Source organism: Physeter macrocephalus, chromosome 8 (assembly GCF_002837175.3).
Source record: "Physeter macrocephalus isolate SW-GA chromosome 8, ASM283717v5, whole genome shotgun sequence".
Taxonomy (NCBI): Eukaryota; Metazoa; Chordata; class Mammalia; order Artiodactyla; family Physeteridae; genus Physeter; species Physeter macrocephalus.
The window spans coordinates 132,547,738-132,569,665 of NC_041221.1; the positions used below are offsets into that span (position 1 = coordinate 132,547,738).

Here is a 21,928-nt window from a genome sequence, read left to right on the forward strand (position 1 = left end):
ACCAGGGGGGCTCAAGATTTTCATTTTCTCTTGGGAGGCTTAAGAGAGCTCAGCTGAGTGCAGAAAATGAAGCCATCCAGGCAGGCGCATGTCTAGACGACGTCAGTCTGTGTTTGTTCAGTGATTCCCTTGGAAATCATGACACGCTGGATGGTTTACCTTCGGTCACAGGAAGCTGGCTCTCAGTCTCCATTCCTTACCACACTGCTTCAGAGTCAGGTTAATCCCTAGGTGTTTACAGCCGTCACAGCGGCCAAAATCGTGAAGCGTGCTTGGGAGAGAATGATTGTTTTACCTTATTATATTACCTCTGTGAAAAATTATTTTGGGGAGAGAAAAACCAATGCTTCTCTCTATCCAGTCGTGAGTAAAACTTTGGAGGGGAATGGAGGAGAGCTTTGAGGCTCTATTTCAATTCTTTAGGCCTTGGATTGACACTACCTTTTGCACCCCACCCCTGCCTCTTTCAAACACCCTTCTAAGTCAGGCACCTTCTCTGACTTTCTTCCTCAAATTGCTCTTCTGACCTGGGAAGTTGGAATAAGAAAATTAGTGTCTCATTACCCTAGAGGATATACTTTTTCTGAGGTTTTTGCTTATTGGACTGTGTCAGGCCAAGGAGAAGCCAGGAGCCTTTAATCAGAGCAGCTTTTGCTGATAAGATTCGATTCAGAGACCAGCAGATTGGTTCTCTCTGTGCAGGGAAGCCAGGGAACCAGGGAGGCACGGATGGGGGCTCCCTGTGGTTTCCATCCTTTCCTGCATTCATCCTGGAGAGATGAACCTCTCCATCAGAACCACGACTCTGTGATTGCCCCAGGGGCCTGTCTCCCCACAGCATGTGTGTTCTCCCCAGGGCCAGAGCCCAAGGAAGGTGGCACACGGGGCTGAGAAAAGGGCGTGTGAGTCCTAAAGGGTTTGGTCAGGATCACCTCAATGGGCTGTCTTCTTGGTCTGCAATTTACAGCTGCCCTCTGCTTCTCCAGGGCCAGGCAGGCTGGTTCTGAAAAGACCTGGTATTGTTGGGACAGTTGAGCAGGGTAACAGCCAGCTGTGGAAGCGTTTCAACCCATAAGGCTACCAGGCTGAAGGTGAGAGGCGTGGGTCACCCCATGCACCTAGAGAGTGCCGGGGATGCCAGAATATGGGTAGCATGAGGGAAGAGGAGGGAGAGGCCAGAAGGGCGAGAGGATTAGGAGAAGGCTTCTTGGCAGGGAGCCACACTCAGCTAACCAGGAAGAAGCCTTTGGCTAGGGGGCTGAGCCCTTGCGGGGGGTGTTGTGTCCCCCATGTCCAGCTTCTGTGGGACACGGGTACAGAAAGCCCACCTGGAGAGAAGGGGCAGTGAGTGCTGACAGGGGTTAGCTCTGATCACATTGGAGAGACCACCTGCGTCCTTTGGATGTCAGACTTTCCAAATCAGTCCACTTTCCCCCAAATATGTGCACTGTCAAGAGCAATGGAAAAGGGTCTGGACTTGATGAAATGTGGGGAGAGTCCTAGATCTGTCCCTCCCCAGCTGTGATCCTAAGAAACCCCTTTGCCCCCAGAGCCCTTTCAGCTTTCTGATTCCATTCTGCATTTCCTTCTCCATGCGGAGACATCCCTCCTACGTCTGTCCCTGCTCCCCTGCCCGGCAGCCTCCATTTCTCCTGTCATTCTCCCCATCTCTCCCCGCCTCCACACACATGTGGCCACAGGAACCAGTAAGTTCACACTTGGGGGGCTGACTTTCTGTTGTCCTCAAGGAAATCCTGGTGAGGCCCCCTGAGCTATTGAGCTCTCTTGTGGCTTTGTAGGATGGAACTCAGACGCTGACACCCTGGAAGAAGGGTCTTTGGCCAGAAAAGTCTTTGGCTGGGGGCTCCAAGGCATGGAGTGTCAGCACCATGTGCATGGCGGACCCCAGAGATGATGAAGGCTTTGAGGAGAAGGTCCCTCCTCCAAGTGTGCTTCTCCAACTCCAGGGAAGGTCACCCAGGCACTTTCAGAAAGAAGCTAAGCTTTGGGGGACTTGCCCGATTCCCACTTCCTCAACCACAGCCACAGAGCCCTGGCATTTATCAGAGAAAGCCTGAGATTCCACGCATGCGTGTTCCCGGTCCTATGGGCTCAAGGCTTGCGGCTCTCCCTAGGTTTAGCTACGAGAAACTGGCAGACACTATCCTACTTTGAAAAAATGCTTCTCTACCCCCTAGAAATATAATCCCATTGGCTGGAAATGTGAGTGTGAAATTGGAAGTAACCTTAGAGATCATCTAGTTTAACTTTACCTTATTTTATAAAAGATCAGGAAGCTGAGACCCAAGAGAGAGAAATGGACTTTCAAGGCCACCCTGCTGGTTACTGATGGATGACAAGCCTAGTCTCCTGATTCTAATATTGTTTAGTTACATCATGTTGCCTTTGAAAGGTTGTGTGTCAGTCAGATCTCACGTTTGCTGCAGAAGATGACTAGTTTCCAAAGAGAAAACAGTGGGTTAGTCAAGATCAGTCCTGAGACCACCAGCCCGTTTAACCCTTTCAAATAGGGCCGAAAGGTTAGAAAGGAAAGGGATGGGAGGAAGGCTGGGAGAAAAGGGGGAAGAGGAAGTCAGGAGGATGGAGAGAGCAGGGCAGGGAAGAATGTGCATGGTGTCCCTCCTCAGAAATGTCCTGGGGGCTCATTTCTGGCACAGTGACACCCATAGCTCCCTAGCAACCTGAGCATCCTAACTAATCTGTCTCTGAAAGATTAGTTAACAGAAAATGAAGCCTGGATAACAGATGAACCAGGCTTCATCTTCAGATGACTCACCCGGGCTTCCCTGAGACAACTCCAGTGGAATTAGTAAGAGCAGAATGTCCTGGGCTCACTGAGAGCACCCTCCCGCCTTCCAAAGCCCAGACTTCTGTCTGATCTGCCTGCTTCTCTTCTGGTGATGTCATTAAACATCCTGTGAGTGGCCGCCGTGAGCGGTTCTGTGGTAAACCCGCTGCAGTTCAAGGCTGAGTTCTGTCCTGTCCTGAAGGGCACATCCATGTGAAAGAAAGGAAGGGGGAGGACAGGGCTGTTGGCTTCTGGTTCCGAGGCTTCCGAGGAGGGGCTGTGCTCACGCCGCTGGTGCAGGGGTGGCATTCGACGGGACAGGGGGATTTGATATGAAGCAAGCCTTTCTTAGAACATTTCCTTCCTTGTGATGTTCTTGGAAATTCTCCGTCTTCTGGGTTTCACCAGGATGTTGGGTTAGCTGAAGCTTTGCGTTTCAGACCTCCAGAAGGTGGTGAGTGTTCCACAGTGGACCAGTCTGAGTTAGAAGAGAAGGCTTTACGTTTTTCTGCCAAATGACTTCAAGGTTTAAAACCATCAACTGCCAGTCTTGTTCATCCAAATGCAAAGAATCTCACAAATTGGCAATATCAGTTGCCTCCTAGAAGGACAAGGAGATGGTTGAGGGATGAGGGTGGAAGGGGAGCATTTTACTATAGAATCCTTTGTAGATTTTGAAACTATATAGTGTCTTCATTGATAAAAAATTTGTTTTTAATTTAAAGAAACAGAAGAACAAGCGTCTTGATAAAAAAGGGCTCTGTTTTTATCTTAAAGTGTGATCGTGAAGATTGAGAAAAACTTGATCATATATACAATACACTACGCTTCTTGGTTCTTACGTCAGAGAACCAGAAGACCACGGGCTGTTTAATCCAATGACCATTGCACAATACATGCATACATCTTACAGATGAGGAAACTGAGGCCCAGAGAGGAGACGGGACTGGCTGGCGTGGTCTGGTTTAGTTAGTGGCAGACTCAGAGCCAGAAAGGTCCAGGGTTCCTTCTACTCTTCCCTGCTGCCTCTTGGGAATGCCGCCCACTGGCTTCCCCATGAATTGTGTTGGAGATAAATTTTTGGTGAGGATGTTTTCTAATGCCACCGCGGATATGCTGCCGCCATCCTCTGACTGTATCCCGGTTGCGTTGCTGTAGGTGATGGCAGCTGCTGGGCACCTTGTACAGAGCTGAAGAGGCGTGACAAGCTTCTTGCCAATGAAAGGCACAAAGATGACTGAGTGTGTGGTCTCCTCTGAGAGCAGGCTGTATGCCCCATCGTGTCCCTTCCCTGAGCGAGGGCTGATGACACGGGAGGAGGAGGGAAGTCCTGTCTAATACACGTGTGTGTCTCGTTACAGAGTCATCAGCTACGAGTGCTGTCCCGGATATGAGAAGGTCCCGGGAGAGAAGGGCTGTCCAGCAGGTGAATAAGCCTTGCCTGTTGGCTCGGATGGAGAGGAAGGAGGGAGAGAGGAGCACCCACGTGAAGGGCAGCAGAGTCTGAATGGGGGTCCAAGGGATGAGGCTCCATGACAGGGCCAGAGGATGGAAGCTGGAAACAGCAGGTTTCCTGCGCTGCTCCTTCCTATACAAGCCGACTGCTTAACACGCTGGGGGAACAGACTCCGATCCTGACCTGCCTGTGCCCTCTGCACCAGGCACAGGCTCCTGGCCTTGCTGTCTCTGGCTGGGAGTGATTCTAAACACATCCAGCATTTCTCATCAGCCCTGCTGGAGAGTGGATGGCGTGGGCCTGGTCTCCGTCTGGGCTGGGAACACCAGGCCACCCCACCTCACTCTGTCGGAAGCTGTCCCAGTGGAGCTCGTAGGGTCCCACGATGGCCATATGCAGGTCCACAGACAACATGGTACCTGTGAATTTACTAGATCCTTTCCTTTAGTCCCACACACCCCTGGGGACTGTACAGAGGAGGATTTTTTTTGTTGTTTTAACTTTGAAATCTTCGCTATTTCATCAGTTGAGAACGTGAGACTGAGACTTAAAAGGAAGGGGGTGATTTGGTTGGTGCCGTGGTCACGAAGGGGGTGTGGTCGGCACGGGCTGGAGCCGTGGCCTTCCTGACTTAAGTGGCAGGACAGGTGGGAAACGTAGGGTGGGGAAGGAGATGACCTGGAAGGTGGGACCCAGCCCCTGGACCTTAGTTTCAGGCCCTTTAAAAGGAACACGAAGCTCCCTGCGTGAGGGGAAGGGCCTCCTGAGCTTCCAGCTACTTTCAGGAAATAACATTTTATTACTTATAAATACCTAAAGTACTTCCAAGATCTGTTTCATTCTGGTGGAGGCCATTAGGGAACCAGTTTCAAAAACAGCTAGATAAATCCGTAAGGCTAGCTTGTAACTCGGATATCTGTTTCCGGTGTATGTTCCCACCTTGTGTTATCTAAATGTCTATGAACAAAAGCTTTGCTCTGCTTTAGTTAAAAATGATTAAGAATGACCAATCAGTGGAGTTCAAGTAGGGAGGCACTTGGGCTGTGGAGTTCTTCTAAGAAGCACGTGACCAGCCTTTTGGGCTCCCCGACAGCAGGCTGTCTCTGGCCTTCTCCAGCGGGTGTGCCACCCCATCTCAGACAAGGGTGTGGTCTGGTTGGAGGGGCATCCGACAGGCCATCCCCGCTCTGTCCTCTGCCCCTGCAGCCCTGCCGCTCTCCAACTTGTACGAGACCCTGGGAGTCGTTGGTGCTACCACCTCTCAGCTGTACACGGACCGCACGGAGAAGCTGAGGCCCGAGATGGAAGGGCCCGGCAGCTTCACCATCTTCGCCCCCAGCAACGAGGCCTGGGCTTCCTTGCCAGCTGTGAGTTGACCTCCTGCCCAGGGACCCGTACTGGGGACGCTCTTACTGAGACTCCGTAGTGATTTCCCACCGTCTCAGGAAATGTCTTCCTTAAGCCCTCAGATAAAGCCATGGCACTTGAGCTAAAATACGCCTCCCCAGGTGCTCCCAATGCCCCATCCATTTAAGTGTCCAGACAGACCTTGGTGCTCACGGGTAGGGGTCCTTGGCAGAATGGGGGTCCCCGGGGCACCTTTCCCAGGGTGGCAGGGACCCCTCTGTTGAACGTGGGACCTGCAGCCCCCTCACTGCCGCACTGACCCTCCTCCTAGGAAGTACTGGACTCACTGGTGAGCAACGTTAACATCGAGCTGCTCAATGCCCTCCGCTACCACATGGTGGACAGACGGGTCCTGACGGACGAGCTGAAACACGGCATGGCCCTCACCTCCATGTACCAGAATTCTAACATCCAAATCCACCACTATCCCAATGGGGTAGGGAATCCCGCTTCCACAGCTCTGCCCCGTGCCCACCCTGAGCCCACGCCCGGTCCACATGTGGGGCTGGCTTCCCGGGTGGTGTGTCCCGCAGGTGAGGTCACATGTGCATAGTCCTCTGCCTCCTGCACCTGCTTCTCCACCGCTCGTGGAAGCCACATTCCGTCCTGTGTTTTCCCCGCCTGGGCCTTCGAGGCTGTGCCTCCGAGGTGTTAACTGCTCATATGCTCGCTCCTTCTCTGGGCAGATCGTGACTGTCAACTGTGCTCGGCTGCTGAAAGCCGACCACCATGCGACCAATGGTGTGGTGCACCTCATTGATAAGGTCATCTCCACCATCTCCCACAACATCCAGCAGATCATCGAGATCGAGGACACCTTCGAGACCCTTCGGGTGAGGGACTGCCCCGGGGGAGGCCCAGCTGGGGACACACCACCTCCCAAGAGGGCCTTCTTCTGCGGGAGGGGTGGAGGATGTCTCCATGTTCGTGGGCGCTTAGGTGACATGGAGCCAAGTTCCTTGAAATGCCCGTGAACATGGCGAGTCCACTGATCAGGCGGTCAGCTTGACCCCAAGGAGACATCATAAATCTCTGCTGGGAACTTCCCCCTGCTGGTCTTCTCCTCCATACTTTCCTTTCCTTGACTCCCCTGGGAAGCTCAGAGGTGGTGGCTGCAGCAGGACGGCTGCCTGGGCATGCGCTGTGGGTTCCAAAGGTGGGAGGGCCCTTCCTCCCAGTTGCTGGTCCTCTCATGTGGGACTAGATAAATGGCCTTTCAGCCTGCATGATCTTCTGGAACACACGTCCCCACCCTGGGACCCCTGATGTAGCCATACCCCTGTTTCCTGGGAGCCCTGACCATCAGAGAGGACACAAGTATAGACACAGACATGGAGTCTGGGATTTGACTTATGGTCTGGCTTCTGCCTGCTCTGGGGCCCCAGAATGCTGTTCCTGCCCCCCTGCCCAGCAGGCATTTATCTTACTACTGGGGTGGCAAATGGGCCTTCCTCTTGGCACCGGCTGCTCAGAGGAAGTTAGCACAGGCTGCCCTGTCAGGGTTTTTGCCCTGATTCAAGGAGAACTTCCTGACCACAAAGGATACCAAGTGGGCGTGGGACGGTTCTTCCCCTGGAGATCGCCAACACAGAGAGACAAACATCCCCGGGCTGGGCTGGCACTCAGGTGTCCTCAGGAAGTGGCTCTGGAGGGCCCTAGGGAACCTGCCCTCTAAGCTCTTCCCATGCTTTCCTTCTGGGTCACTCAAAGGTCAGGGGTCTGCAGGGGGACGATGTTCCCACAAAGTTGGTGGCACATCTTTGGATTAATAGCAGCTGATCCCCACTGAGTAACCTCCTCTTACTGTTCAGGTTTGGCACATATTCCTTCCTTTCTTCTTCCCTTTGGCTCTTTCGAGTGCCCATCTGTCCTTCTGCTAACGCATACTCGTTAAGCACCTGCTGCTTCCCGGGTGTGCTCTATGTGCCTGAGGAATAGAGGAGAACAAGACAAAGTCCTGTCCCCACTGGCACTGGTATTCTTCTGGGGGACACAGACAAGAAACAGACAGGGCAGTCACAGATCATGCGAAGTGCTGTGAAGTCAGGCAGTGAGTGGTGAGCAGAGGAGGTCCGTGGGGACTGGCTGGTCCGGGAAGGGTCTGTCTGGAAGAGGTGACCTTTCAGCTGAGGCCTGAATATTGGAAATGGCCAGTTACACAAGACACAGGGGCAAGAGCTAAGCTAGCAGAAGGGAGATCGAGAGTAAGGCTCAGAAGCAGGATGAGCAAGAAGGAGGCCTGCAGGGCTGAGTGAAGAGCACTAGACGCTGTTAGAAGATCGTTTTCCTGCTCTGTAGAGAAGGGGTTATGCTCACGGAGCCCACACAAATAATTATCACCAATAACGATTGAATTGCACGGCGTGAGAAGGACAGCAAACTGTGCAAGTGCGTCTGATAGACTCATTTTCATCTGGGGGCGGGGGCAGGGGGTGGGCAACGCCAAGTTGACTACCTAGAGAAACGACGTTTTCGTCAAGGACCAAGGAACGAATAGGAGTCAGAGAAGCAAAGCAGCGGGGAAGGGCAGAGGACAACAGGACAACAGCAGGACAACAGCCCGGGGGTGGAAAGGAGGAAGGCAGGGCAGCAGCTAAGAGGTGGCCAGAGTGGGGGGAGCTCAGGCTGCCAAGGCTCCTGGAGGCCGTGGGAAGAAGTAAGCCTTGGTTCAGCCTATCTTTTTCATCCAGGGCTTCTGCAGAAGTCTGGAGCCCTCCAGAGGAGCACTGGGGAGACCATGTGTGCCCAGGGCCTTCAGGGAACGTGCCATCTTCTCCCTTCCCCACAGGCTGCCGTGGCTGCATCGGGGCTCAACACCCTGCTCGAAGGTGACGGCCAGTACACACTCTTGGCCCCGACCAATGAGGCCTTCGAGAAAATCCCCGCTGAGACCTTGAACCGGATCCTGGGGGACCCAGAGGCCCTGAGAGGTGAGCACCGCTGGGCTTCTGCTGCCGCCTCATTGGAGTGGCCAGACTAAGCCCGAGGCCTGCTCTCGTCCAAGATAGACACACTGCCTGCCATCCTGTCCCCTTGCTCCCCACTGGCTGTGCCTCTGCAGAGGCCACAGCAGAAGCCTGGTCAGAGGGGCGGGTGAGGAATCCAGCAGCCTTTTTCTAGGGACACAGCTGGGCTGAGGAGGGAGGTGGAGCTGGAGGTCCAAAGCAAGCTGTGGCCAGAGTTTGGAAGAGTTAAAGGCCCGAATGATCAAAGCTAGAGTGAGGCTGCCGGAGTGGGCAGTAGCTTGGAGGTGTGGGGAGGGGGTGGCAGGTGCTGGCATCCTCGAAATGGAATCATCATGCTGACCCTTGAACTTTTCCTGTGTCGGGCAGGGGGCCTCAGGGATCATCCAAAATTACAATGAAAAACCCGAAACAGTCAACTCTTGACTCTTCATTGCTGAGTGCTTCCTCACCTTCTCAGTGAGCTGATAAGTTAGGAGGAGTATCGATTATTGCTGGAGGAGAGGGAAGGACCATGTGAGGGAGATTAGGAGGGGAGGCCAGGCTCTGCCACCCCAGCTCCCCAACTCCAGGACCACTGAGATGCTGCCCGCGGGTCCCTGGGTCCCCTTCAAAGGGGAGTAGGCCCCAGGTCCCCTGTGCACTTCAACCCTCCAATCACACTTACTCCTCCCACATATAATCCAGGGATGACTTCATTTCTTTTGAATCTATTCAAACCCACCTTCGAAATGCCTAATGCATTTCAGACACCCCATAAATGTAAAACGTTCTCCTTGCAGCTCTGCAGGGATGGGAAAGGGCACATTTCGGAAAGCACAGATGGGGATCTATTATGTCCAGATATTGTGGTGCCAGGAACCCAGGCCGCAAAAGTGAACATGGTACAGTCAAGGAAGTTTAAACCTAGTTGGTGTAACAGGCTTAAAGACAGGTCATTGGGGATCTGATGTGCTGAGCGTAGTACTCAGAGATACTCCCAAGGTCACGGGGGTGAGGGCAGGGATGGGCATCCGCAGCCTGAGGGTCCTGAGGGCTTCCGAGGAGATGAGACTTGGGTGCATCGCAGCATTTTAGCTTTTTATTTAGAGCTGTTTTCCCCGTAAAACATGTTTTGTACGGAGCACATTTTTATCTTTGTGGCTATTAGAACACCTTATCATAAAGTGCAAAAAACACCCCAAGTTTATCCCTTTTGCACATCTGCCTTTTCCCACTTTAAGCTGTTTGCTCAAAGCGAGGGCCGTCCGTGTGGGGCTGCCACCGCAGGCTGGAGGGCGGGCGGCCACGGTCCGCCTGACCGCCTCCTGGTTGCTAGCGGGTCGGCAGATGGACGAGAAGTGCCCGTTCGCAGACTGGCTTCCAGCCCTGGCCTGGCTCACCCTCCGAGGGGCCCTGGCAGGTCACCCACCTCCCCACCCCCGGCCTTCAGCTTCCTTCCCTGAGAAACTAAATCCCCAAGGCCTCATTCCCACAGCGGTCTTGCCGTCCTTTGTCTTCCCCACGGGCTGAAGCGGGTCAGCACTGGCCTTCAAGGCCCTCAGCACTTCTGCGGGGCCTCAGAGCTTCCTCCTATCTGTGACAGTGCGGTTTTGGTTCCCACACTCAGGACACATTGGAACTCGCCTCTGTGGTGAGCATGCACGACAGAGGGCCCCGGGGACCCTGGTGAGCGACAGTCCCGGAACGGCTCTGCCTGGCTGGGGCTGGGGCACGTCCCCTCCACTGCTCCTGCAGCCTCAGCACCCCCAGCCCCTGCCCTGTCCCTAAAGCAGCACTTGGGCAAGTAATTAAATGATTTTATTTATGATTTACGGGTGGGGTGAGTGGGGCTGCAGAGACCATGTCTTACCGATCACCATTTCCAACCTCTAACAGGCCCTGGCAACTAAGTAGACCCTTGGGGTAAAATGAACAAAAACAAATAAAATGTATAAATAATTCAGAACTTTCATTTGCTACAGTTTTCATCTTTTCCTACCACACTTTACGTTTTCATAAAGGTCAGTAGGTAAAAAAAAATCCCAAGGTAAACTCATTTGAGTTTTTCCCCTATCTGGGAAGTTCAGATACAAATAAGAGAATTCACCCTGAAGTTCAGGTACTGAGAAGCTAATCACTAGCATTTGTTGGGCGTTTAATCTGTCGTCAGCCGCTGTGCTGGGTGCTTACCTTCAGAGTTTCATGTCATCCTTACATCAGCCCTAGGAGATGAATGCTGTGCTTATCTCCACTTGACCGATGAGGAAGTTGAGACTCAGAGAGGTTCAGTGACTCGCCCGGGGTCCCACAGCTGCTAAGTGGCCGAGCTGGGATTCAAACTCAGGTAGACTGCGCAGAGCCCAACTAGTTTTAGAGGCTAGGAGGAGGAGAGGAAGAGGAGGATCCAGGCCACATGGTACCCCAGGCTCGTCTGATTGTTAGTCTCGGAGAGAATGGAATCCTCCTGGCCGGGGCAGGTGGCGAACTGGCGCCTCAGGTCAGCCCAGCTGGCACTGACTCGACCTGTGTCCCGTTTGGCCCCCAGACCTGCTAAACAACCACATCCTGAAGTCGGCCATGTGTGCCGAAGCCATCGTGGCGGGGCTGTCCTTGGAGACCCTGGAGGGCACCACGCTGGAGGTGGGCTGCAGCGGGGACATGCTCACCATCAACGGGAAGCCCATCATCTCCAACAAAGACGTCGTGGCCACCAACGGTGTGATCCACTTTATCGACGAGCTGCTCATTCCAGACTCAGGTGATCCAGGCCTCGGGGGCCTTGGGCCTGCCGGGTCTGCTGTCCCCTGTGCCGTCCATGGTGGTGCGGCTGGGGGAATTTGGAGATCTTGGGAGCCACTTCCCTGTCTGCACCCAGCTCACAGCCTTCCAGGAGAGACAGCTTGGGTACCTGGCAGGTTGCAGCCAGATTATGAAGAGTCTTGAGCTGCAGACTTGGGAGTCGTGGTGTTACCTTGTGGGCAGGGGAGAGCCATTGGAGGTGTCTGGGGAGGGAGCGACTCAATCACGGAAGCCTTTCAGAAGATCTGCCTGCGCTGGTTGGGCACAGAGGGCCATTTGCTGACTTCAGAGCATTTGCTTTCTCAGTCATGCCCAAGGATCCCAGGGTCACTGACCCAGGGAAAAATGACTGAATGGACTTCGGCTTGGGTCCCATTCAGCGTCCTTGCCCCATCCTGGATTTCTAGGGAGTTCTACTGCTAATGAGTGAGGGAATTTCACAGGAAAAAACAAACCCAGAAGAAAACTTTCTGTGGGTGTGGTCACTGGCATTGTCAACTCTTCAGAAGCCATGACACAGACAAATGCTTTCTTCCTCCCCAGCATTGGACAGGACCCTGACCAAGGGCTGGGACAGAGGCCCTCTGCCCAACTGAGCCTCACCTCACTTCCCCAACCGGTGAGGTTTTCTGGGTGACCAGTCCCCTGATGACACAAACCCACTGTGCCCCAGCAGTGTTTAGAGGGGTTGTTGCCTCAAGAGATGACATTCCTGCTGATGTATGTCATGCTCTGGGATGGACGAATGATAAATGAAAACAGTACTTTTAACTTTTGAACCCATTTTCTCCTTCCTTATAGCCAAGATGCTATTTGAGTTGGCTGAGGAGTCCGATGTTTCCACAGCTGTTGACCTTTTCAGACAAGCTGGCCTCGGCACTCATCTCTCTGGAACTGAGCGATTGACTCTCCTGGCCCCCATGAATTCTGTCTTCAAAGGTATCGTGGGGAAGGCATCCCTGTGCGTTTGTCTCTGGGGGCAGCTGCCCCACCGCTGGCTGTCACCTCCACAGCACCCTCCCCAATTTACAGCTCCCCGTGGACCATTCATGCTTCCACCCAGCTCAGCCAAAAGCAGATGTGACTTCACCAGAAAGTGAAGAGGCTCTGCTATTTCATTTGGTAGAGCAGAGGATGCATGTGGCAGTCTTGTCCTCAGAATTCAAGAGTGTGCATCTGCTGGGAGAGCAAAGCACTCCCTTGTCTTTTTATTTGCGGGGTCAATTGCCAATGTGATAGTCAAGAGGCCAGAGTGAGGATACAGCTGAGCCGTGGCCGTGGGGAAGGCAGAGAAGGGCCAAGTTGTGTCCGTGCCTACCCCTCCCTCTTAGGGCAAAATTCCAAACACCCTTGATTATCTAGACATTTTTTTTTTTTAATTCTCAGAAGATGCCAGATGTTAAGGAGTATTGGCAGTCTTGCTTGATTTCTCAATTTCTATTTCCAAATGGAAGGAGGGATGGGCTTTCTGCTGCATTGTCTGGACCTGACCATGCCTTCTCTTGCAGATGGAACCCCTCCAATTGATGCCCGGATGAAGAATTTGCTTCTGAACCACATGATTAAAGATCAGCTGGCCTCCAAGTATCTGTACCACGGACAGATCCTAGAAACTCTGGGCGGCAAAAAACTGAGAGTTTTTGTTTACCGTAATGTAAGTTCTGGGTCCTAAATCATGCTCTTTCTTTGTCTCAGCTCCAAGAAATGCAAGCTATATTAGTGTTAAAAAAAAAAAAAGTGTTCAATAAGCAGGAGCTTGCCTGAGAACTGGTTTCTAATAAGGAAGGAAGGAATTTTAGAAAGAATATCTGATATCAAAGGATCGAAATGGTGGTCTTGCTAAAAGAGTCAAACCTCCTTTTCCGGAGGCCTTCGGGAATAAACTGAACACCTGTCTGGCCCGGCTGGGTAAGCAGCCATCCACCGTGAACCCAGAGTGATGAATGAAGGGAGAAGGGCTGCAGGTTTTGGATCCTTCTTAGCTCCCGTGAAGAGAAGCCTTGCCTGAACTGACACTCAGCCCTCTGTGGTCCAAAAGCTTCTCTTCCCTCTTCTCCTGTTTCTTCGCTCTCTTCAAACCCAGCAGTTACCCTGGAATATCAAATAGAAAGTACAACACAACATAGCCCTTGCTTGGGACCAGCCAGCACCATTTGGCTAAAGACGGTTGTCATTTGTTAAATAAATAAATGAAGAGATTCGATGTCTTTATTTGATCGTTGTCAATGGCCCTCTCATGTCACGTGATAATCTCATTGTGGGCCCTCTCTGTACATTTATTGGGGCCTCGATAGCTCTTCTTTCCTTAAGGAACGCCATTTTTATTTTTTTCTTTCCTGGAGGAAACACATGCTTTTATCCTAGTCTTAACGCTGCAGCCCCATATATATTCACTGATCTCTGCGGATGAAGCCATCAGCACATGCCCTGAACAAATCAGGAGGCCCCTGCTTTGGGTTGGGGGATAACCTGGCCTCCCTCTGCCCCTCTTTTGTACAGAGCCTGTGCATTGAGAACAGCTGCATCGCCGCCCACGACAAGAGGGGCAGGTACGGGACCCTGTTCACCATGGACCGGGTGCTGACGCCCCCAGCGGGCACCGTCATGGACGTGCTGAAGGGGGACAGTCGCTTCAGGTAACCGGCCCCATCCCGGGGCGGTGCTTCTGCAAGTGGCCGTGCTGGGGCAGGACGGTGGCCTCAGCTGTCTGTCGAGCTCCCCACTTCCTCGGGGCTCCAGTGAACACTGGCCGTGCGCCCGTGTGATCTTCCAAGCCGGGGATTCGGAAAGGACGAGGGTCACCTTGAAGACTTAGGTTGAGAAGAAGGGTCACTTCTGGGAGTGTAATCCTCACACCCGTGGGAACAGGGAGGGGGCTGCACTTGTATTCCTGAAGGGCAAGGGAAACATCCTGCTCTCCTTTTAAAGTCCCAGGGAAGCTGAGAACACCTGGCTTTGCGCGCGTGATGAGTCCCACTCTGTGTAGTGTCTGCTTATTGCCCCTGAAGTTTCCTTCCTTCTGAGGCTCCTGATGTCACTTTGTTTTCTTGCCTTGCTCTCTCCATTTCTGGTTTGCTCACTCACCCCTGGGTGCTGTGACATCGAGCATTTCCTGTCACTGAATTCAGCCATCTGCACAAGAGCCTAGGAGACCACTCACCCTCTGCACCCTAACCCCACCCCCCGGAATCACATCCCTCGGGCCCTGGGGCTCAGTCAGTCTCTGGGTCAGCCATGGCACTGACCTCTCCCTTCCTCCTTCCGCCTCTGGCCGCTGACTTCTGGCTTTTAACTGAGCTTAGCATTTATGGAGAGAAGATGCAGACCGGAATCGTTCCCTGTCTGTACGAAAACCAGCAAGGGGTATGAATGCCAGTGCTCTGGGCTCCACCTACCCACAGTGGTGCGGTATTTGGGCAAATGACAACCCCCCCCACACACACACAGAGGGAGGTGACCTTTTCCGTGTATGTATCCACAGCATGCTGGTAGCCGCCATCCAGTCTGCAGGGCTGACCGAGACCCTCAACCGGGAAGGGGTCTACACGGTCTTCGCCCCTACCAATGAAGCCTTCCAAGCCTTGCCACCGGGAGAGCTGAACAAACTCTTGGGTAAAGACCAACCTAAGTACATTTTTCAACTTCTCTAAAGTAACTGTATCAGTCAGGGTTTCAGCAGGAAACAGTTGGCACATTATGAAGGGTTTGACTGAAAGGAATTTAATGACAGGACTATTTGCAGAGGTGTGGACAGGGTTAAGGAACCAGCAAAGGGTGATGGTACCCAGTGTTTACCGCTCCAGGCCTGGGGGTGCTGGGGGCAGGGGATGGTGGGGGGAGGGCCTGTCCAAGGAGACCCTAGGAGGAGGGGCATAGCACAGTGGCTAGAGCCACATGCAGCTGCTGTCAGAACCATGGCAAGGAGGCCACTAGGTGCCTTGGCCTCCTTCAGCGGCCTCCCGGCAGCTGATCGCAGGAGGGTGAGGGAGCCTGGATGATGCACTTCACGGTGGTCAGCTTCCCCGGGCAGTGAACAAGGCAGAGAAGAGTAGAAGGGAATTGAGGGTAGATGACAACCAGCCCCGTCAACAAGGCATGGCTTCCCCTGCGGACCTGTGAGAACCTGCTCATGAAGCCATTTACCTGCATCACATGTACCTCGGGATGAAAGCTTTACCGAGAAGCTCATCAAGGCCCTGAGCAGTTAAGTTGAGTATGTTTGAGAGACAATCTAGTGGTGAAGAGCTTGGGCTCCCAGATTACCTGAAAGCAGACCAAACCCTGGCTCTGGCATTTACCAGCTGAGTGACCTCTTGCAGGTTGCTTAACCTCTCTGGGCCTCGGTTTTCCCATTAGTAAAATGGGGGTGGTAAGAGTACCTTGCTCAGAGTGTTAATAAGGATTAAATGAGCATTGCCCACAATGCTGGGCACACGTCCCCCATCGATAATGGGATAATGGCTATGATGGTGCGGAGGTAGGATGGGCCTGTGGTTTTTACTCTGATGCATGCCTGTGAACGACACATCCACCCAGTGCAGAAAGGTGAGTCTGAGGAGGAGGAGGAGGAGGAGGAGGAGGAGGAGGAAGAGGAAGGATCTTGGCTAAGCCTTGGGACCCAAATCGTCTACACCCCCCTTCCCGCTCTGGAGTACAGAACAAAAAGCTCGGGTAGCTGTGAACTGAATTTGTGTCCTGTTTAATTTTCCTTATTGCTAAATGAATGCCTGTGTCTGTGGTGCTGACGTATGTTCCTGAGGAGAGGGGAGACATTCATTCTGGACATAAACTTCCCATTCTCTCTCTGTTCAGGAGGAACGGAATATTCCCCAGGTGTCCCAAGCCTGCTTGGCTTGCCTGTCATTTTCAGCTGTGCGGGAGCTGAGCGAGGGCTTGGGCAAAGCTCCCCCAACACGCCCTCCCTCAGGCCCGCGGGCAGGATTAGACCCCAGCACGCCTGGGGCATGGAGCCCATCCACGTGTTAGAGGTCGATCCAGATGTTAGAGATCTCAGAAGAAGGAGACCCCTCCCATCCTGGGGGCTGGCTTGGCTCAGCACCTCCAGGCCGTATTTTGGTGGAAGGGAAACTCTTGCCAGCTCCAAGCTGTGGATGTTTGGAAATCCCTTTGTACCTGGTGGCTCCATCCCGTGGCACTCACGTGGATTCGTCCATAACCAAGTGAACTCCCCAAAATACTTTAAAGCTTCCTCTGTTCTCAGTTTCAAGTTGCTGGAAATAGCCGTCCATAAGCCCTGGGGATACCCAGCCATTTGGCTGGTAACGTGAGTATCAGGGGCAACCTCGATGCAGAGGAGAGGGCAGCTGGCAGCCTTAAGATTGCCTCCCACGCTTAATTTGGGGACTGCCTGTGCACCTTTATGAGCAATTGGCTGCTTTCCCCAGTGGCTGGAGGAGCTGATGTGGGCCGGAAGGAATGCTGAGACGTGACGAGGAGGGATGCTGTGGAGGGATCCCCCCTTCGGCCCTGACCTCATTGGCTCCATAGCTCCTCCAGACCGCAGCTGTCGACTCTTTTAAGTTCTCCCTTCAGGAAACAGCCGTCTCAAAATATGCATTTGAGGGCAGAATGTGTAAATATTTCGCTACTGTGTTATAACTATTGGGAGCCATGCTGATGATGAAATGTCTCAGATGCCAGTGCTGGAAAGGCCCCTGGCTTTCCAGGCAAATATTTAGTCATGGAAACATGAGTCATACTCACAGAAGAGTGTAGATTAACTCCTTCTCAGCATCACAGAAGCGTGTACTTAACCTAGCAGCCCATCCAGTGCACAGGTAGAGTCATGGCCACGGTCGTATGCCTTGTTCCCCTGACCATTATGCGCATGGTGGGTCGGAGGGCTGAGCACACAGTAGGTGCTCAATAAGTGCTTATTACCTGGGCAGGGGGGTCCTCCATCTCTGGGGTGACTGCTTACATATTCTCCTTTGGGCCCTCCCTGACCACACCAGTTACCAGCCTTAGGATTAACTCCGCTTTCTTTTCCCACAAACCTGCAGGCAACGCCAAGGAGCTTGCCAACATCCTGAAATACCACGTAGGCGATGAAATCCTGGTTAGCGGAGGCATCGGGGCCCTGGTGCGGCTGAAGTCTCTCCAAGGCGACAAGTTGGAAGTCAGCTCGGTGAGTACGTTTAACAATTAAAAGGCTGGCCGTGCCCCACCACTGGGATTTAGGGCACATCTCGTCCCTAGGATGGCATTAGACACACGCTCCGTGTTTAAGAAGCATCTTGAATCTCTGAGTGCATTTTGAAAGAAAAGAGAAGAAAAAAGGAAAGAAAAGAAAAAAGGAAAGGAAAAGAAAAGAGAGTCTTCAGGGAAATCAAGGGAGATTGTGGTTAGACCGGAATAAGAGCTTCCAAATCTGCAGGGGAATAAAGCATCTGATTGGCATCTGGGAGAAGCTATTAAATCTCCCTTTCCTTAAGGAAATGATAGTTACTTACAAGTCTTGACAGATCAATTCCCAATCCCCTTCCCACTCTATCCTCCCCCCCAAGTCCAGGGGTTCACTGAGTTGTACCATGAACCAGACCAGCCCAGGAGGCTTTTTCTTCTGACGCTTGTTCTGTGAACCTTCCCTTACTCTGCACATTCCACTTTGGAGCTGCCTGTGAGGGTCCCTACCTTGAAGAGAGGGAACAGATAGGCAGCCCAGCTCTGCGAAGCTGCCTGTGGCCTCCCTGGCTGTACCAGCCAAGGCCACTGACACCCCATGGAGGTGTCCCAAGCCTGCTTGGCTTGCCTGTCATTTTCAGCTGTGCGGGAGCTGCCCTTGCAGCGTGCGGCTGGCTCGGCTGCTTCGCCCTGAGCCTCTCTCCTGGCCTCCAGCCATCCTTGTGTTCATCAGCTTCTCCCGGGAGCACAGGAAGGCACGCAGGGATGGCATGGCTTCTTTGACTTCTGCAGGTCACCTGAGAATCTCCCAGCTCCTAGTCTGGGGTGTCAGGGTCCTGTCGGTCTCAGGCTCCAGTTCCCCCTTCCCCCTTGGGTCGTTCAGGAAAGCCTGAGACAGATTTACCCTGTGAGAAACTCTGAAGCCAGGCATGGAGGAGAAGCGGAAAGAGCCCTTCACCCAGAGCTGGACGCCTGGCTTCTGTTCCCAGCTGTCCCACCTGCTCAGCTTAAAGGAGGCCATAATATCGACCTCCTCAGCACTGCACTGCTGTGAGGATCAGGGAATCCCACAAAAGAGCACTTTGTAAATTGCAACATGCTGGGTCCACACAAGGATTAAATTGAGTCTACCAGACCGAAGGTCTGTAGCTGACAGGGTCTGTTCCAGTCACCAGAGCATCCCCAGCACTTAGCACAGGACCTGGCATCCAGAAGTGCTCAGTAAACATTTGCTAGGTTTAAGAATGGATAAGGTAAACGGGCTTGCTGTTCAACAATTGTTGTCTCTTTTTCTCCCAGAAAAACAACGTGGTGAATGTCAATAAGGAACCTGTTACTGAAGTTGACATCATGGCCACCAACGGCGTGGTCCACGCCATCTCCAGTGTCCTGCAGCCTCCGGGTAAGGCCCTAAAGAACCACGTCCCCGCTCATCCTGCTGCTGGCCCTTCTCGACACACAGCCGTTGGCGCTCGATAGAAACCCTGCTGTAAGCAAAGATGAGAATGATGTGGGATGTGTGGACTGAGCATCTGTGGATGGCATTGCTGGGTCTGGTTGAAAAGTAACTTAGGAACTCTTGGCTCAAATGCACTACACCCAGCAACTCAAGGACAGATTTCTCTTTGCTGAATTGCCTGGCTGTCCTAGCCCTGTTCGAACAGAGCCCAGCTGTTTGTTACATGTGAACACTGTGAACATGGGTCAAAGCACCCCTCCTGCAGCATCGCCCCCCTGGGTGAGCTCTCTTTACCTCCAGCAAAGCTGCACTGGAGCCTAGCCTCTCTCCTCAACCTGTGCATTCACCTTTCTTTGAGCTCTCTCCCCACGGGCCAAATTCCACCACGAGTTATGGAAAGTTATAAAGGAAAACTTTATCTGAGAATGTGAGCCAGAAAACCCAACAGTGCCCCCTCAGTCCTGGTGGTTATGAATGACATGCTAATCATTTCTCTCTCATTGAAGCTGGCTTTCCTTTTATCTGCAGCCAACAGGCCTCAGGAACGGGGGGACGAACTCGCAGACTCTGCGCTTGAAATCTTCAAACAGGCGTCCGCGTTCTCCAGGGTAAGACGCCTGCCTACACTGGCCCCTGCCCTGAACAGCCTTGGGTCCTGTGCTTGGGCTCATGGAGGGGACTCTCCTGTCTTCCTTGGCTGTCCTCCCAGGGCTCTCCCGTAATTTCTCTCCACTCCCATGGGGGCATCCTTAGCCCTGGCCTGTGTGGAGTTTGGAGAAAAGAACCCAGGCAGCCCCGGCTTCCTTTGTGGGCGACAGCCGAGGCCTTCCAAGCAAGGCCTCTGAGCCTCAGTGCATGGGGAAGCTGTACCTGGTGAGAACGGACACAGCTCTGGAATCCAGCTGACCGAGAAGGGCACTCCATCTTGAATTTTCCTTACAGCGGACTGGCCTGCCCTGAGCCTGGGCTCCGAGTCACTCTTCTGTTTTCAGTGACGCAGCCCGCCACGGCCAGTGCTGGGGCCCTGCTGGGCAGAGGTGTGGGTGCTGGATCCAGGGCCCTCTGTGTGTGGGGAACCTCCCTTCCTTGCCTCAGCCCAACCATTTTCTTTCTGAGTAAGGATGGCAATGGGCAAAGCCACTGCCATGAGCAGGTGTAGGTGTTACATCCACTAGAAAACTTGACACCTTGTGTTTTCTTTCAGGCTACCCAGAGCTCTGTGAAACTAGGTAAGTCTGGTCTGGGTTTGAAGTCCTTGTAGACTTGTTTGGGTCTTACCCTCAAGCAGGCCCAAACCTGCCATCTGCCCTCTATAGCTAAGAACATCATGGTGCAATAAAACATGGCCTTTGGGGTCAGACACAGAACACCTAGTTTCCTTCTCCCTAAGATGGAGATAGTAAGAGTGCCAACCTTTTTAGGGTTGATATGAGTTTTTAGGTTTGAGAGTCTGGGAATATTGCACAGGGGCTTGGCAGGAGCCCATGATGAGGTCGTGGTCCCAAGCTGGTAGACATAGAAAATCCCAGTTCAGAACATCACTGAGTAAGATACGAAGTTTCACAAACCAAAAAGCATCTGCTCTGTGCAGGAGAGGACGGCAGAAGCAGGCTGCTTGGCCCTCGTGCTCGTGACTCTGACAGTATCCTAGACAGACGTGGGAAGCCTGTACCTTTTTCACCTTTCACATATCTCTCTTTCAGCCCCTGTCTATCAGCGATTATTAGAGAGGATGAAGCATTAGTGCGAAGGACTGCAAGAGGAATGCATTTCAGCAGCTCCCCACCAATTTCTCTCAGTTTGCCAAAGAGACTGAATGTTTTTGAAACCAAATATCACACTTCAATGTACCTGGGCCGTAATGTACACCGTAATGAAATCTGAGCCTTGGGAGGGTGGTGGGAGGGAGAGAGAGAGACTTTTAATTTTTTCCCCCTAAACGTGACTGTTAGTCCATTGCATGTAGAGACCTGGATGTCACTGCCTGACATTCACTTCCAGGAAGGGCCTGTCCCAAATGTGGAACATCCTGCCTATGCTACTTACTCTGGAAAAGGGAGCCAAAGTTTCTGAAGCTCACAAAACATGAATCAAGCAATCCAGCATCATGGGGGTGTCGTGGCACTGTTTTTGTAAAGCTCTTTCACAGTTGGAGAAATTGAAATGGCATCCTTATACGCTATGAGTTGAACTGCTCTGTCAAACATTTCTTGCACCTGCATGTGGCTTGGACCCTTCTGTGTGACCTGTCCAGGTAGAAAAGAGAGAGTAGGTAGAGCACGCAGAGCTCAGGATTCCCCGGTTGTGGTAGAGACATGGTGTGTCTGTAATAATAAAACCAAAGAAACGTGTGCCGCTGTGGATGGAAACTGTGTGCTGGCTTGGGTATTTTACAGGGTTGGGTCTCTCTTTCTTGGGGCTGTGATGTGCCTTCCACGGAAATTCCACCAGGAGCAGCTAGGCGAGAAGCCCTGAGGGTTGGTCTGTAGGGATGACCATAGCATCAGCTTCATAGGTCCATCGCGAGGATGAAGGGACATGATTCTTGTAAAGCACTTGGCACAGCACTAAGTATCCTTGCTCTTATCGCACTGTCTGGAGCTGCTCAGGATCTGCGCAGCTGAGGGCCTTTTTTTAGTGTCCTTCCCACAAGCAGCCCACTTTCCTGGAGACTGGGACGCCCCGCCTTCCCTCACATCACTGCCAAGGCTGACTGAGAACTCATTTCACTTAGGGGACCAACTACCCAAAGATGGTGCTGCCGGGGATGGAGCTGTGGCGCAGCAGACAGCCCCTCCCTGGTGTGGCTTCCGGTCTGGGGAAAGACAGCCGTTAACACGGCATCCGATACAATCGTTCATCCATCCATTCCTCAGATGTGAGTGTTAGGCCTTGGGGAGCAGACATGG

General features: G+C 52.8%; 1 protein-coding gene across 2 annotated transcripts in view; it reads left to right on the forward strand.

The window, feature by feature from the left end:
• TGFBI (transforming growth factor beta induced) overlaps window positions 1-21,385 on the forward strand; it is a 31,142-nt gene extending 9,757 nt beyond the window's left edge. The window contains exons 3-17 of one of the 2 annotated variants that reach the window (XM_007114263.4): window positions 4,171-4,235; window positions 5,472-5,632; window positions 5,944-6,108; window positions 6,359-6,505; window positions 8,461-8,602; window positions 11,163-11,375; window positions 12,218-12,355; window positions 12,925-13,070; window positions 13,916-14,052; window positions 14,898-15,028; window positions 17,440-17,564; window positions 18,860-18,962; window positions 19,548-19,627; window positions 20,224-20,248; window positions 20,723-21,385. In XM_007114263.4, coding sequence (XP_007114325.1) covers window positions 4,171-4,235; window positions 5,472-5,632; window positions 5,944-6,108; window positions 6,359-6,505; window positions 8,461-8,602; window positions 11,163-11,375; window positions 12,218-12,355; window positions 12,925-13,070; window positions 13,916-14,052; window positions 14,898-15,028; window positions 17,440-17,564; window positions 18,860-18,962; window positions 19,548-19,627; window positions 20,224-20,248; window positions 20,723-20,763 — 1,819 coding nt within the window. In that variant the 3' untranslated portion in view covers window positions 20,764-21,385. The remainder of the gene's footprint in view (window positions 1-4,170; window positions 4,236-5,471; window positions 5,633-5,943; window positions 6,109-6,358; window positions 6,506-8,460; window positions 8,603-11,162; window positions 11,376-12,217; window positions 12,356-12,924; window positions 13,071-13,915; window positions 14,053-14,897; window positions 15,029-17,439; window positions 17,565-18,859; window positions 18,963-19,547; window positions 19,628-20,223; window positions 20,249-20,722) is intronic. The other variant, XM_007114264.4, reaches the window with a different exon arrangement.
• The last annotated feature ends 543 nt before the right edge of the window (window positions 21,386-21,928 follow it).